Genomic DNA, 15,838 nt, shown 5'->3' with positions numbered 1-15,838 from the left:
CTGAATGACAACAAACTTACTTTCTCTTATTTTAGCTTTTTATTGAGAGTATTTATTTCTGGCAATGAGAGTGTCATGTTTGGAATGATTCAGTTGGTTCAGGAAGTTACTTTTTTCAGTAAACATTTCAGTTCAGCATAGAGTACGGGTGTTTGTCAGTATTTTCTAATCAACAGGGGATATTTACCTAGGATAAATGGCACTCTCTGACTGATTCTTGTAGGTGCTCTGAAGTGCTTAATCTGAGTCCCATTCTTGTAGTCCTCAGAGTTGGGTATTTATTATTTTGATGGCAACCAGAAGCACAGCAGAACTTCATTCGGATATTCCAATCTTCTCCTTAATTACAGAATAAGTAATTCATCTTTTTGGATAAGTAGAAAAGTTTCTCGGGATTTTTCTTTTACCTTTAATTCTTTCTATACGTTCATCTAATGCCAAGGAAGAAATTAGGAGACGACTCAAACTTTTTTGGAGATGATCAAGTTGCAAATAGTTTCTCTCCTTTTGAACTGCTTGAGGAAATAACAAATTGTCTACTGTTGAAGGTTAAAACTAGAAGGGACATGTCTTTATTAGGCGGCTTATGGGACTCAAAGCAACTATATTTTGTCAAAACAAACAGCGATGGAGGTGTTATGCAATGCCAGAAATACGTCTCAGTCTGTTTATACATCAGCAATATAAATTCCTGTGTGCATTGTTCTTTTTTTTGGGTCACCTGACAGTGTGGTGGTTTGTGTCACAATTATGATATATTTGTGCTATAAATTATATTTGCACAGAAGTAAGCAACAGAATAGGACTGTATGTGCTATAACCATTTGAAGAGTGAATAGACTTCAAATATACAGCTGTTTTTCCAAAGATGAAGCTTGTACATGTCTGAGATAAGAAAGTGTATATTAATGCTATACAGTGATTTTACATTGAGAAAGGATGGCGAAACGGTGTCTGGTAAGCTTTACTGCTTTCTTTATCTTGTTCTCAGGACTTGAGGTCGAGACTGGAAAAATATAGAAAGTTCCATGTCAGTCCGATGTCCTTTGGAGAATTGTGTAGTGTCAATGCTTCTAAATTTTGATCTTGGCATTTGGAGTTTTTTTAATTACTTGTTTTGAAAAGGGGGAAAAAAAAAAACACAAAGAAAATAAGTTCATATCTTTTGAGAATACTTTGTGTCTATTGGTACTTCTAGTAGTTTCAGTAGTACTTAATTATCAAATACATGAAGATAAGTAGGGAAGGCCTGTGAAAAACTGCAACTTTGGAACCGTATTCTGGTCTACCTAAACTTGTATCGGAGCAAAAAGGATGGGTGCTGTCATTTTTCTGGGAGTTTTGGAAGCTCATGTGGGTGGGATGTTGAAAGTACAGGAAAAGTTCGGACACGAAGGAGCGTTCTGCAGGGGACGCTCATAATAGAGTCAATTTTTCCATCAGCTCCTGTGAAGCTTCAAGTAGGTTTTTCCTTTCTTGGTTTACCTTGCGCTCAGGAACCTTTTGTAGTTTGTTTTGTTTGTTTAAAAGTTCCAGTAGCTATATTTATGGAGCCAGTTGTTTTAGTAAGTGTATTTCCAGGGATTTTTACTTGAAAATAATAAGTCTTTTTTTTTTTTTAAGGACGCAAATGAAATACTGCAGTGAAGTATTTATGTGAGCATAATTATTAAGTATGTTAAATAAATTAAATATTTTTTTCTTAGCAATTAAAAAAGGGAAAGAAATTAAGGCTTTTTTTTGCAGTCATTTGCTGAGTAAGTAGGGGGACTATCCAGAATCTTTTTTCCAATGAGCAGGTTTGATTTAGGAAGAGGGATTATGCAGATGGATTCTGCCTCTGTGGTTGTGGTATTACTATCTTTTTCACAGCAACCTATAAAATCCTAATGCATTAGTAACTCCAAAGGAGTTCACTGTAGGTGCATGTTGCGCAACAGTATTTTTTTTTTTTGTCTTTTCAGTCACACGTATGTTTTAGAATAAAGTTTACCAAAATTATCTTGGAATTTACAGACGGCATCTTTTTACTACGCCTGCTTATTGTAGCTGCATGGCAGAATTTACAGGTGTGCTAGTATCATTAGTTGATGTGTCCTTTTGTTTTCAGCCATGTGTTTTCCGTCACTTTGAATTTTACTGCAAAACAGCTCCATCTTAAGCTTTTACTTGATATACAGCTACTGTCTGTTAAGCAGTACATCTTGCAGGGTTTGGAAAATTTAGAGAAGCAGCATTTGTGCTCTGTGTGTTTCCACAGTGTGTTCTTAGTTGGCCTTTTGTTCATCTAGTCTTGATCATCACCAGTTCAGCTGTACTGATCTACTGTTTATTAGACTTGACTCTTGTTTATTAGAGTGTTTTCCTTATTTTAGACAATAGAGAAAACTAATTTATTTACTAGCATTTCAGTGTTTTCCTATACAAGCGCTTCTGAAGTGTTCACCGGCCAGTGGAGTGACTGATGTGTATTTATTTTTGCATCCTAACTTGCATTGATGGCACAACAGCGTTGTTTTTGTTTTGTTGTTTGTTTTTTTTTTCCTGTTTCCTGCAAAGCCTCTTCTAAAGCATGGACTTTCATTTCTAATGTGGTTCAAAGTCCACCTTAAATTTTGCCGGAGTAGGTAGGTAGATAAGGTTGGGCTTAATATTTGCTTATAAATATGGTGTGTAGTTGTATCTTCTATTCTATCCAGAGTATGCTCACTGAGTTGATAGAAAGTTTGCATGCCTTCTATATTGAGTATTTTTAGTGAGGCTGTTGATAGAGTGGAGGTAGTTTAGGATGTAGTGGATCTTCCAGATACTCAGTACAGTCGTGTCTTCCTGACAGAAACTCCAGAACTTAGAAATATATTCTTTAAATTTGACTAATCTCAGTATTCGAAAATGTTAAAATAAACAGGCAGTAATTGCTGTGGGTTAGCTTAATTCCTGTTCCCTGATGACTTTTCACTCTATGTACTGTTTTCACTGTGGTTCAGTTTTGAGGCTTTTGAGCCCAAGGGCTCAGCTTCTAGAAAATTCTGATTCTAATCTCCTGAGATTTCTAGCAGGACTATATGGAAAGGGCTGTTTCTGTTCCGTTCTGTGAGATTTGAAAGTAGGTATAAATTAAATCCCTGTGTGTAGCTTAAACAGAAAAATATCCATATAGGTCTGAGTCCTCCAGCGGTGAAGCTTTAAGGATAGGCTGTTGCCATGAAGAAGTGACCTGTGTGTTCTGGTAGATGCCAGGGGATTGTCTCTCACAATTAAATACTGACTTGAAATTTGTCATGTTTTGCTGGGTTCTGTTTTTGCTTAGTGCTGTGTTTTTTCATGTTTCCCTCAGCAGTCATTTAAAAAAACCAAACAACTACTTTTTGAAACAATAACAAAGTGCATTACAAATAAGTTTTTCCCTTTGCTTACCAGGGATACCCCAATTCAGATACCTGCCTTTAGAGAAAATAAGTTCTCAAAAGTACTGGTCAAACAGCTTTTATCTTTACATTTGAAAGTGTTACTGGTTTAAGTGTTTGAACTGAAGCCTGCGTAGCGTGACTAATATAACTGTACTGACTTTAGGCACCTGAAATGACTACTTCAAGAAATCATGTCAAGTGTACATATGAATCTTCTCTCACTATATCCCGATATTTGATGTGCTTATATTTCTGTCTGGTTTATTTCAGGAATTTGCAGCGCTTACGAAAGAGCTAAATGTATGCAGGGAGCAGCTGCTTGAAAGGGAAGAAGAAATTGCTGAACTAAAAGCAGAAAGAAATAATACAAGGGTTAGTTCCTTGTCTTCTCCAAGTTTACCACTGTTAAAGCATCCAACTACACCGAGAAAAACACTAAATTTTGAATTTGAAAAGCTTAAAAATATTTTTTTCCCTGATATTTGCACATGAATCCCCCTGGAAGTGCAAATGTGTGTAAATTAAAGTTTGGAAGCTTATGCGCAGCACCAGATACTGCTGTGCAGAATCAGGGGAAGCTTGTAAGAGTGCACTGCTATCTGTCATTCAGCTTTCTTGTTAAAGTTTTGTGATCATACAACACCTGAGATCAGTGGAATAGAGCGGGTAAGCTGCAGTGATATGCTCAGCAGTTTACGCTGCTGCCAGCAGAAGAGTTGCTCTCCGGTTTAGAGCATTTCCGATGTGTATCCTTCTGACAAGTGTGCAGTTCCCGAGATTGGTGGTAGAACTGAAAAGGTCCGACTAAGTAGAAACGTCATTTAAAAGCTAGACTGAAAGAGAGAGGTAGGAAATGCGATAGCTCTGGTATCACTTCTAGCACAGGTGAAATGTTAAGAGCAGGTCCTTATGCTTGATGCAATAGTTATTTGTGCTCAGATTTGAAGTTGAGAACTCAAAACTCAGTGGTTTAGGAGGCAAAGTTTTCTGCAGCTGTGCAGAACAGGAATAAACATCCTTCCTTTTTTTTGTTGTTTTTGTTTTAGCTGTTACTGGAACATTTGGAGTGTCTTGTCTCCAGGCATGAGCGATCTCTCAGAATGACTGTTGTAAAGAGACAAGCTCAGTCTCCAGCAGGAGTTTCCAGTGAAGTAGAAGTTCTCAAAGCACTAAAATCTTTATTTGAACACCATAAAGCCCTTGACGAAAAGGTAATGAAATATCATAGCTAACATCTTCTCATCCTGTGCCCTCTTTCTTTTGTGTCGACCATGCAGTTGTTCGTACTAAAGTTGTAGAAGTCAGGTCCTTGGAACTTTGCTCTGTATTAAGATGGTAGCTTTGCTAGAACTGCATTAGTTGCTGCCCTCCTAAATTAGTATGTTGCACTAAAGCAAGGTGCTGTAGTTTATTCTGGTACTTCATTAACTGTGCTAATGTAACTTACGCATGGTTCAGGGGTAGTATATTTGTTGTAGGAATGCATACGTTTACTTACCTGTGTAATATCAGGATTTAGCCTTTTGATTATGTAGTACAAGAAATGGACTAGAGAGAACAGGAGGAGAGGAATCTGCTGACCCTGTGATATAAAATGAAGCTGAATTAAAGGAACTGTGCCCTTCAGTTGTGCCTGATGTTGGCAACAGGATATGCAAGTGGTGAAGTTTACTGTGAATTTTGCTGCCAACTCATAGTTTGCTTAACTGTTGTGACCCTTGTGTGTAATGTCTGGCAAATTATTTTATGCGGAATTCCATCTCTTCTTCCTTGTTGTAAATAAGCAAAAGCATACACACTCAGTGCCTTACAAAAGGATAGGCAAATTCTGGATACGTTTAACTCTTGCCTAAGTGTACAGGTCGTGTTGAGATATGATTTGCTTATGACAAAAAAGGCACAGCTAGATTTTAAGATACACATTGTTTGTCTAAAAGGTTTTTTTGTTGTAATTAGTATTTAAGACTAAGCCGGTCTCTAAGTGTAATGCAAATAGTGTCATTTACTATCTGAAAGGGTATGGCAGCATGGCAATAAGTGAAATTGATTTCTTTTTAATTTGAATGATTTCAAATTATTTGAAATTACTCTTTTCAGGTAAGGGAGAGGTTACGAGTAGCACTTGAAAGATGTAGCTTATTGGAAGAAGAACTAGGTACTACCCATAAAGAGGTAGGTATCTTTTAAAAGAAGTCTTCACGTGTGTATTGTGGGTGTTCTAGTCAATATTTGAACACAGTAATTTATTCAGTTACTAAGGTTCACTTTCACTTCTTGTTTTTAATTTCTTGCCAAATGGGATAACTGTAATTTTTAACTTTAGTCACTCTGAAAGAGCAGGAAAGGTGGAAGAAACCCCCCCACAAACCCCAACCCTGTGGCCACCCCATGCACCCCCCCGCCAAGCCAACAAACCCCCCAAAAAACAGCAAAAAGAGTTCCTGTGGCTTGAAAGTAAGAATTTTTGGGTTGTGGTAGCATAAGTTTTTGAGGGCCTGTGCCATATTTTATTGATACATACCTTGCAGTAGAATCAGTAATTGTTTTGCTCCTTTTCTTTTGCAGCTGTTCCTTATATTATTAGTGAGAAAGGAGTTGACTTGAAACATATGTATATAAACTTTTTCTTTTCTTTTAGTTAATGATTCTAAAAGAGCAAAATAATCAGAAGAAAACACTTCCAGATGGGATGCTGGATATAAATCACGAGCAAGAAAATACACCAACTACAAATGGGAAGGTACAGCTATTCACTTTTTGAAGCTGATGTCTGATTTTTAATTTTAAACTATGATAAAAGATTTTGGGTGATGCTTTAATTAAAAAGTCTCACTTACTACAATTTCATTTACAGTCCATCCAATAATTATCTTTGGGGAAGGGTGTTTATAGGTCAGTAACAGTTTGTTTTTCAAATTTCTGTGTAACATGCAAATACTTTTGTTTGTTTGTTTCCTGTTTAATAGCGATCCTCTGATGGTTCTTTATGCCATGATGAAAACCTTGCTAAAGTGATTGAACTCCAAGACATCATAGATAAACAAAACAAAGAGCAGACGCAAATGAAAGAACGTCTTACAGCTTTGTCTAGCAGAGTAACTGAGCTGGAAGAAGATCTTGACACAGCTAGAAAAGACTTAATAAAATCTGAAGAAATGAATACAAAGTTACAGAGAGATGTACGAGAGGTGAGGAATAAACTGTGGAAATTTGGGTAGTCACAAATGCTATTGTTTTATAAATTTCAGTGTCATTGGTGCTCAGTTAGACCTTTATGCATTTGAGTGTCTTTGGTTTGATAGGTGAGAAAATAATTGTTTAAAGCATGGTGGTGCTAGTTTTTGTTTAAAAGACGAGTTGCTTAAGAAAATTTGTCTTCAGAATTAATCTATGAATAACTATATATTTTACGAATATATTACATTATAAGTTTAGCATTGTGAACTTTAATGTGTTCTTGAAAAGATGCTTGATCTTGTCGTAAATGCTAAGTTTACTCATAAAGTTTAAATTATTTATTTTTAAAGTTGATTGAGGAATCACTTTAATTTCAGGGGTGTGATTGACAATTCCTGTTACTGATCAATCACTAATCCCCAAGGTCCATATATATTGCTGTGTACTATATCCTTATTAAATAGAAAGGGAACTTACTTAAATGCAAGAACACTCTCTGACCGTCCCCAGAAAGTAAAGATTTGCTGTATTTGTGCCATTGTAAAGGTAAGTAGCAGTTCTGTGGTGTAATATAATAAATCTTTATAAGCATTCACCATTAAAAAAAAAAGTTATTGAACTTGTAAGCCTAAGTGAGACTATTCTTTCTTCATTTTTTTTTACTGAGAGAAATAACAAAGTCTATCTGCTTTTAATTTTTTTATTATTATTTTTGGTTTGTGGGTTTCCTCCGCAGTTTGATCACTAAATAATTATACCTTATATTCTAAATTCTGTCTTGTTTTTGCGTAGACTATAGCCCAAAAGGAAGACATGGAAGAGAGAATTACAACTCTTGAGAAACGCTACCTCGCTGCACAACGTGAAGCTACATCTGTGCATGACCTCAATGATAAACTTGAAAATGAAATTGCCACTAAAGACTCCATGCATCGACAGGTTGTAATTTGAAATAAGATAAAGTACATTTTGCTCAGCATAGAAATAATGGAAATAATTAATGTTCGTGCTGTACTAAAGCTTGTGCTTTTAGGAAGGTAAATATCATCTGTAACATGCTACTGTTGACAATTGTTTTTCAGTAAGTGGAGGAGTGTATTGTACAGAGCTTTACCCTGGAAGTGAAGAGGAGCCAGTTTGTGGGAGGGAGGAAATAATGTTGAGCATTTTAGTGCACTTGATCATGCTGCAGCAGGGCTGTTGTCCCTGTTAATTGTGTATTTTTAAGTTGTTATGTGTATCCAAGCATCTTTAGTTTTATGTGTGAGAACTACTCATTCTAAGCTAAAACAGTTTTAAAATTTGTGTCGTGTGTAGGGATTATTATGACCTATAATACAAGTAAACATTGCCTTACAATGGGAGGAAATTTGAGATACGCTTGACATGAAGTAGTCCAACTTAAAATCAGAAATGGTTGTTTAGCCAATCACTTTTGAACTAGAGGAAGTCAGGCAACTCTTAGTCAACCAGGGAAGTCCCTTTTAATACAGTTTTTTAAAAGATGTTGTATGCACTTCAAATAAAAATACACTTTGCGGTAATATGCATAGTGTTTAAAATATGAAGGCATTTTTTCCTTGATGTAACTCAAAGCACAGCCTTGACATTGAAAATTCACAACTTGTTCTAGGCTGCTTCCCATACCGTAGCTATGTTTGTTTGCTGATAGAGTTGCTTTTAGAATACACAAAATTGCCTGCAGAAAGCAATTTGTAGAGAAAAAAGTTCTCTTGTGTAGTGAAGGAGAGGATGTCACGTCTTTGGTTATGAAACCAGTTTTGGACAGTTTGTTATCCATAGGTCTAGTAAAGGCAGTAATCTGTATCCTTACCTCCTTCTTTGATGAAAATTTAATAATCATTTTAACACTAAACATTTGATGATCATAATCCTGTGTAGAGCGAAGACAAGAATAGGCAATTGCAAGAACGACTGGAACTAGCTGAGCAAAAGCTGCAGCAGACTTTGAGGAAAGCTGAAACTTTGCCGGAGGTGGAAGCTGAGCTGGCACAGAGAGTTGCAGCACTTTCGAAGGTGAGTCAATTGGACAGTGTCATTAAGACTCTCTTCTCCGTTGGTGTCGTGCTACACGAAATCTGTTCTTAAGTGCTGGGTTTGTTACATTGTGTTTCTAGTTTTTGCCCAGCCAGTTCAGAAGATGTTTCTCCTTGCTATCTGCATTTTCTGTTCACATCTATGAATACACTCTGATTTACTTTTCGTCTTTAAATTTCTGTTGTTTTGAACTTGAGCAGGTTTTCTGTTAGCTCTGTTACATTATGAAAATGTCTCTCTGCGTTATTGTTTTGTTGCTTTTTATTAAAATTAATTCAATAATAGGCATAAAGTCTTCTAAAACAATAACTGTTTCTGGAGAACCCCAAATTTGTCCCACTGTTAACTAAGTGAGGAATGTGGGGAGAGAGGTGGTACTCATTAATATTAAGATTTTTAGAAGGCTGCAAATGGAATAATGAAGTCCGAAGAATTATATGTGGTAACTACAAATGAGCCTTTTCAAGAGTGTGTGTCTGTGTTTCTCTTAAAGCCTTAGTTTCATTTCTTTCCCTGTTATCTTTCCTGTCCCTAACTGGCTCTGTAGTCTGACCTTTTGTCTCCTGGGAACTCTGCTGCTAAAGATGCTAAAGTATTGGAACTTACCACCAAGCTTAGGAAGGTAGAATTTGTGTATTAGTCCTTATTTCTGCTCGCTGCTTTCTGCTTTGTCATGATTACTAACAAAGGATCATGTTGTCTAGGCTAGTGAGGAAAAGCTGAAAATGCATTTAGGTTTTTTTTTTGTGTTTTTTTTTTTTAAGTTCTTGGGGATACAAATGAACTTCTGCTCTTGCAAGCTCATTTGCAATTAGTAGTTCATTCATGGTACTCGGGGTGAGAGGCTTCATCGTTCTGTTACTTACCATACAATCTCTTAGGAGGTTCTTTTAGTGACAGAAAGGCATCTGTTCTGCATTGTCTATTACCATAAATGGCAGTTGCGCAAAGCATGTTAGATATATTATTGTGCTTCAATGTTTCTATGCTTCTGAAACCTTTTTTTTTTTAAAAAAAAAATAATTCTAATTTTGTTTTCCAATTGACAGGCTGAGGAGAGACATGGCAATATAGAGGAGCGACTGAGACAGATGGAAGCACAGCTAGAAGAAAAGAATCAAGAACTACAAAGGGTACCATGCATATTTTTGGCAAATATACAAAGTTGGAAGAAAGAATCTAATCCCCTTTGTGGCTGTCTACCATTCAGCAAAGCTGTTTTTATATCTTATCTCTAAAATTAAGCCAGAGGTTAGGCTGACTCATAGTTCAAGCTACTGTACTATGGCTAACCTTAGATCTCAAGAAAAAGCTGGAAGTCTCCAATGAAAGTTTGAAAATATGTTTGAAAATGCCTAATTGCTATCCATACTTTCTGATTAAGAGAGAGATCAAAAACTTGCTGAATTAAATGACTATGAAAAAATTGGTTCCTAAGCTATAAATAATGGAACTGGTTCTGAAATCTGCTTTTTCTTTATGTGTAAGGCTCATATTTTCAAGCCTCTGATCTTGGAACAGTTATTAAAGTCTTGAGTGCCCCTATACTCCCTTACAGAGCCATGGAGGTACATGCAGTATTCCTTATTCCTTTGGAAAAAATATTTCTATTAAAGAAAATGCATTTGGATTAAAGAAAGCTTACTGTTTTTACAACCTGGAAATTGTTACAGACATTGTAAATTTTAAGTTATTTCAGTAGCTTTTATGTATCTTAGGCTAGACAGAGAGAGAAGATGAACGAAGAGCATAATAAACGTTTGTCAGAAACTGTTGATAAGCTGCTGTCTGAATCTAATGAAAGGCTCCAGCTTCATCTCAAGGAAAGGATGGCCGCCTTGGAAGATAAGGTAACAAGTCACATTCCAGCATATACGTTAACTACATGTTCAACATTCTGTAGTCATCTGTGTTGTGCAATATGTCTGTAATTTCAGTAAATAAATATTAAATCCTTATTAATTTCTGTTAAGGCCGTTTTCCAGTGCGGATTTGGAAAATATGTTCTTCAAATTCTTTTTTTTTTTTTTTTTTTTGAGTTTGCCCCTGGGCATTGTACTACAGTGTTGAGAAGGCATCTTTTAAGAAGCTTTATCCTTTCCTAGTTGACTGATGTGGAGTGCATAAATAGGCTCATCCAGTGTAATACAGGAAGTCTAAAGAATTAGGAGTAGAAATCTGACCTTTTTTCAGTTCAGTTTCTTTTATTTCCTGCTCCTTTTGTCTGTGCCAGTTACCCTGAGTCACTGTGGGATCCTTACAACTTGAAACGATCTTGCATTTTCTTCCCCGGTAGATCATTTTGAAACAGGTTCCATGAATGTAAATGGGCTGTTCCCTGTGTTGTCAATGCACATCTTGGGAGTATTCCCCTGTATTCAGGTCATCTTCTAACTTGTAACATACTTTACTCTGTTTTTTTCCCTTCTTCTTCTGGATCTAGGTCCTTATGGACTTTTCTTCCATGCATGCCTTAAAGTTAGATTCCCTTATTCTGCATTGAACAAAGCAGTGTCTTCTGAAGTAGCACGTTGCTTGATGCTGACTTTGAATTGCTTTCTCTTAGATTAAAAAAATACTTTATTTTACTGGAGGGTGAAATGACCATCTGGGGAAGTGCTTCAATAAAAGCTGAGTGGCTTTTGTTTTAAAGTCATCACAATAAAATATTTTAGTTGCAATATATAATGATGTATTCAGACTTTTAATAAATGTTTGCTTTTTCTTGCATACATGTCAACTCAGTTCTCAACCCTAAACCATCAGTCAGGGATCTGACATTGTCTTTCCAGAATTCCAGGACTGTGCTCCCCTCAGATCGTTACAAATATTTAGTTCATTCCGTTCCCTGTTTTTGCGCTCTCAGAGCTGAGAGGTAGTGCAGAAGAAATGTAGGTCCTCCTTTGAGTTAATGATAAATGTGCTTATCATCTGGCATCTCAGGCTGCAAACTTTGTCTTGTGGTTTTTAGTTAACATCACTATTTTCAAGATCGCCAGCTGCTCCTAATACTTCAGAAATTCTTGTTATGGGCCTTGTTATGACATTAACAAGGTTGCTCTGACAGTCTTTATAAATTTCAGTTTCTGAAAAACATCTGACTTTTTTTTTTTTTTATATGCTTGAATACTGGGGGGTGTCTTAGGGTTAACCCTTTACTCTCCAAACCCTAACTGCATTTGTGAATAAAGAAAGAAATGTAGTTGTCCTTCACTGAGTAACAGTTTCTAGAAAAGTATTCTTGCTGTGGCTTCCTGCCCATTCTTTTATGATAAGTTGGGAAGAAACACTCAGGTAAAATTTTCAGACTTTTTTCTGATCGCTTGGGCTTTTTTCCCCAGAGTGGTTTATTTGTTCACATATGAAACTTCATTACAGGTTTATGGTGCAAATAATAGTATTACGTACTTCAAGGAAATGGGTTTAGCAATGGTGGAAAAGGAAAAGAAATTGACACAGTTGTAAGTTTTGTATTGGAAGGAGGAATCTCTGCTTATTTTTCTTCTTTGTATCACATACTACAGTTAAATACGATCGTTTAAATTCTTTGGTTGATGTTGCTCTCAAATGTTTCTGAATTCTCAGATGATTCTTAGTCTGAACTTGGAAACTGCTTTGAGTAAAGAGACTGTAGTAGTCATAAGTGTTTATATTTATTGGAGTTGTTTAGAAGTCATGGTATAACTGTAAAGACACAGCCCTGATCTTAATGAAGGCCCATAAGTCAGTGAGAGTTGCAGTCCTGGAGGTACACTACCTCCAGGAACCTACCGTATAGTAATTTTGTAGGTCAGTCAAGTGAAAATAAAATGAAAACCTAACCATAACAGCCAGTAATGTCGTAGTAACCACTCAGTGAATTACTTTGAATTATTTTTAGCTGCCTAATTATTCCTTTTTTTGCAAGTTTTGTTAAACAGAGCTTTAAAAGGCTGGTGTTGGTATTAAATTTTTATGGAACTTTTACTATTTCTAAATCCATTATTTAGAGGGCTGTACACCTGAAAGGAAAAACCTTCAACTATAATCAAAGTGAAATGATGTAAGCAATAAAGTGTCTGTAACTTAAGGTGCATCTGTGTAGTGTTGGCTGAAACTTTTTGATACTCATCTTGGTTATGGTTTAAGAGTTGAAAACTTTTATAAGTAACTTAATCTGTGATACTTTTTATTTTAGAATTCACTTCTTCGAGAAATTGAAAATTCAAAAAAACAAATAGAGGAACTTCAGCATGAAAAGGTATAATACACATTTTTTGAAATATTTTATTGGAAAATAATTGCTGCATTGCTACATAGCAGATCTGAATCCCCCTGTAAAACTTAACATTACCTGGTCTGTTTAAAAGTAGGGGGCTGTTACTGCTCTTTTTATGGTATTGTGTGCCTCAGTTTTATGATGATTTTATAGGTAATGCATAGCCTTTTACTCAAAGACAACACACTTCTGAATATGTAAAGTGGCTGGATATACTGGCAATTTGCCAAAGTTTGAAGATTGCATGGAATTTTTATACTGTTGTACGTATGACCTTGAACAAAAAAGAAGAAAAGAGAAATACTTTTAATGTTGGCTATTTTCCCATAGGCGTTTTCTTTAAAGCATTCAGTGTCATGAAATGCTTCTTCCAGTGACAAATTTTTAAGTTTTAAGGATTGTGAGGCAGGGAGAGCAATATTTATTAGACTTGGCTGCTTCTTTGCAATACCAGCTGTCTGGTGTTTTGCTTGTCCTGCAACTGACAAGTTCCCTTCTTGAATATTAGTGGTGGGGCCTTTTGTTTCTTTGCATCCTTAAGCAGTGGCAATTTATTTTGTGGTCATGCTATCTGTTCTGAAATAATACTTGTTATTGCTTATTAAGTCACAGGTGTAGTGCAGCTCCCCAAATCATTCTAGTAGGTAGCCAGGCCAAACTGTAGAGGCTGTGCTTCTGTAATAAAATGAAGAACGCATTCAGAATATTTTGCAGAATGTGCTTTGAATTTTTGTATGTGTAGGCCAGCAGTTTTCACACAAGGCACAGATGTTCATCATCAGCCACTTTTTATTAGTCTTTTTTTGTTTTCTCATTCACTGGATTTCTCTGTTGTTAAATTCTGTTTCTAGAGCATGTGAAAATGTCCAAGTTAAAAGTGAATGCATTTAGAACCTTTTGCACGCAAAGCTTGAAAAATCTTCTTGTTGCTTATTAAATACTTAATTATAGTAATGTTAGTAATATGTGAATTTTATTTAGTAGCTGGTTTTAAAATATATATTGTCATTACCTAGAGTCACAGTGTAGAGAGGCAAGAGAATTATTCTTGGATGCCCTTTTGTGATGGTGCTGTATTTTGTGCAGCAAAAAACATTTTTATGTTTTAGGTCACTGAAGGATATATTTTAAAATCTGTTACTTCTGAATTTTTTAGAAACGAGGTCAAAAACCTAAATGTTAATTTATAAGTCAGTATTTGACACTGATTTTTTTTTTTAAGGTTATTGTTATGTATTTTATCTATTTATTTTTACAGGATCAGCTTGTATTAAATGTTGAAGCATTAAGAGCTGAAAATGACCAAGTGAGACTCAGAGCTACATCACTTCACCATAGGTACCGGCACTTAATTGGTAGTTCAGTTTTTTCGAGTTTCTTTAAAGTCACTTTGCTAAATTTAATTGTCTGTTATAACTGAAAATACTTTAGTTCATAGCCATAAAACTTTATAGCTATTTATTCTTTATAGAGCATATAAAGCAGTTTTTGTGCTGCTTTAAAAAAAATGGCACTGGTGGGACAATAGGAATCATTTGGGTGGGGTTTTTTTGTTTGTTTCCCCCTTCCCCTACCTTCTGAAGGATAAAATGTTTTGTTGTGTTCTAGCCGACCAGATTTCAGATACCCTTCGTCTGTGGCTGACACTCATACAGACTCCTATGGCACCTCATCAGTGTTAAGGCGTCCCCAGAAAGGACGTTTGGCAGCTCTCAGAGATGAACCCTCAAAGGTAATAGAACTCTGAAATTAAAATAAAAATAAAACTTTGGCAACAAAGTAGATTAGATGAGGCTAATCTATCGCAAGGAGTTTTTAGAAGAGGAGTACATAGCCATAAACTCATATATATCCTGTTTAACTAACTAATGCACAGCTGCTAGTCTTTTTAATTGTTAACAAATAATTGCAAAAATATTATTTTGAAGTCCCATTTCTATTAACTATGATAAGGCTGTAAAATATAATTTGAAATAGTCCTACTTTTGCGTCTATACACTAATCTAACGTGTTACTCTTCTGCAAACACTTTAAAGTGCCTTTCAGGACACGTAAGGTATCATTGCATAAATCTGATTCCAGAATTCTCACTGGATGTGATAGCAGAATGCTACTGTAATTTAGAGTGTATATAGTCAAGATATGTGATGTTTTAATTTATTCAATAGGGCTGTCCATTTTAAAATTTTGCTTAACTGTAAGATGCAAAGTTTGCCACATTATAGCTTTTTTTTTTTTACATTTCTCTAAACATTGCTGTCTTGATGGATGCATTCAGCATGTAAATGGGCTTTTTAAAAATTATTTTAAACATCTTGAAAAACAGTAGAAATGTCATGTTTTTCCCATTTGAGTTTGGTTTTATTTTTTTTTTTAATTAATTCTCTTAGGTTCAAACTCTGAATGAGCAGGACTGGGAGCGAGCCCAGCAAGCAAGTGTACTGGCAAATGTGGCACAAGCATTTGAAAGTGATGTCGATGTGTCTGATGTTGAGGATGATAGGGAGACTATATTCAGTTCAGTTGATCTGCTGTCACCAAGCGGTCAGGCTGATGCTCAGACTTTGGCCATGATGCTTCAAGAACAGTTGGATGCAATCAACAAAGAGATTAGGTATGGTCTATCTGCTGTTAAGGTTTTGATAAAAATGAGTTTCTGCGACACTAGAAATTCTTTTCGTGTTGTTACTCAGACAATGGTGTTTGCCTGTTCAGTTTCCTGACAGAAGTAACTAGTTTGCTTATGCCTAAGTACTCTTTTCTGGTTCTTTGTCTTCAGTCGTAGAATCATAGAGTTGCTGAGGTTGGAAGGGACCTTTAAGTTCATCAAGTCCAACCGTTAACCTACCCTGACAAAACCGCTTCAAGTCCAACCATTAACCTACTCTGACAAAACCAGTCCCGTTTATGGAAGGGATTGTGTATTACTCGTTTG

At 35.9% G+C, this 15,838-nt stretch overlaps 1 protein-coding gene across 1 annotated transcript in view; it reads left to right on the top strand.

The window, feature by feature from the left end:
* PPFIA1 (protein tyrosine phosphatase, receptor type, f polypeptide (PTPRF), interacting protein (liprin), alpha 1) overlaps positions 1 to 15,838 on the top strand; it is a 59,371-nt gene that overhangs the window by 17,750 nt on the left and 25,783 nt on the right. Inside the window, 14 exon segments of the mRNA XM_009886248.1 lie at positions 3,681 to 3,782; positions 4,457 to 4,621; positions 5,508 to 5,582; positions 6,049 to 6,150; positions 6,377 to 6,598; positions 7,380 to 7,526; positions 8,490 to 8,624; positions 9,193 to 9,267; positions 9,695 to 9,778; positions 10,364 to 10,495; positions 12,823 to 12,885; positions 14,162 to 14,258; positions 14,487 to 14,635; positions 15,294 to 15,517. Of these exon segments, the coding sequence (XP_009884550.1) occupies positions 3,681 to 3,782; positions 4,457 to 4,621; positions 5,508 to 5,582; positions 6,049 to 6,150; positions 6,377 to 6,598; positions 7,380 to 7,526; positions 8,490 to 8,624; positions 9,193 to 9,267; positions 9,695 to 9,778; positions 10,364 to 10,495; positions 12,823 to 12,885; positions 14,162 to 14,258; positions 14,487 to 14,635; positions 15,294 to 15,517 (1,772 nt within the window).

This window comes from Charadrius vociferus, unplaced genomic scaffold (genome assembly GCF_000708025.1).
Source record: "Charadrius vociferus isolate BGI_N301 unplaced genomic scaffold, ASM70802v2 scaffold115, whole genome shotgun sequence".
In the NCBI taxonomy this organism is placed as follows: domain Eukaryota; kingdom Metazoa; phylum Chordata; class Aves; order Charadriiformes; family Charadriidae; genus Charadrius; species Charadrius vociferus.
Note: the sequence above shows the minus strand (reverse complement) of the source record. Positions and strands in the feature narration are given on the sequence as shown.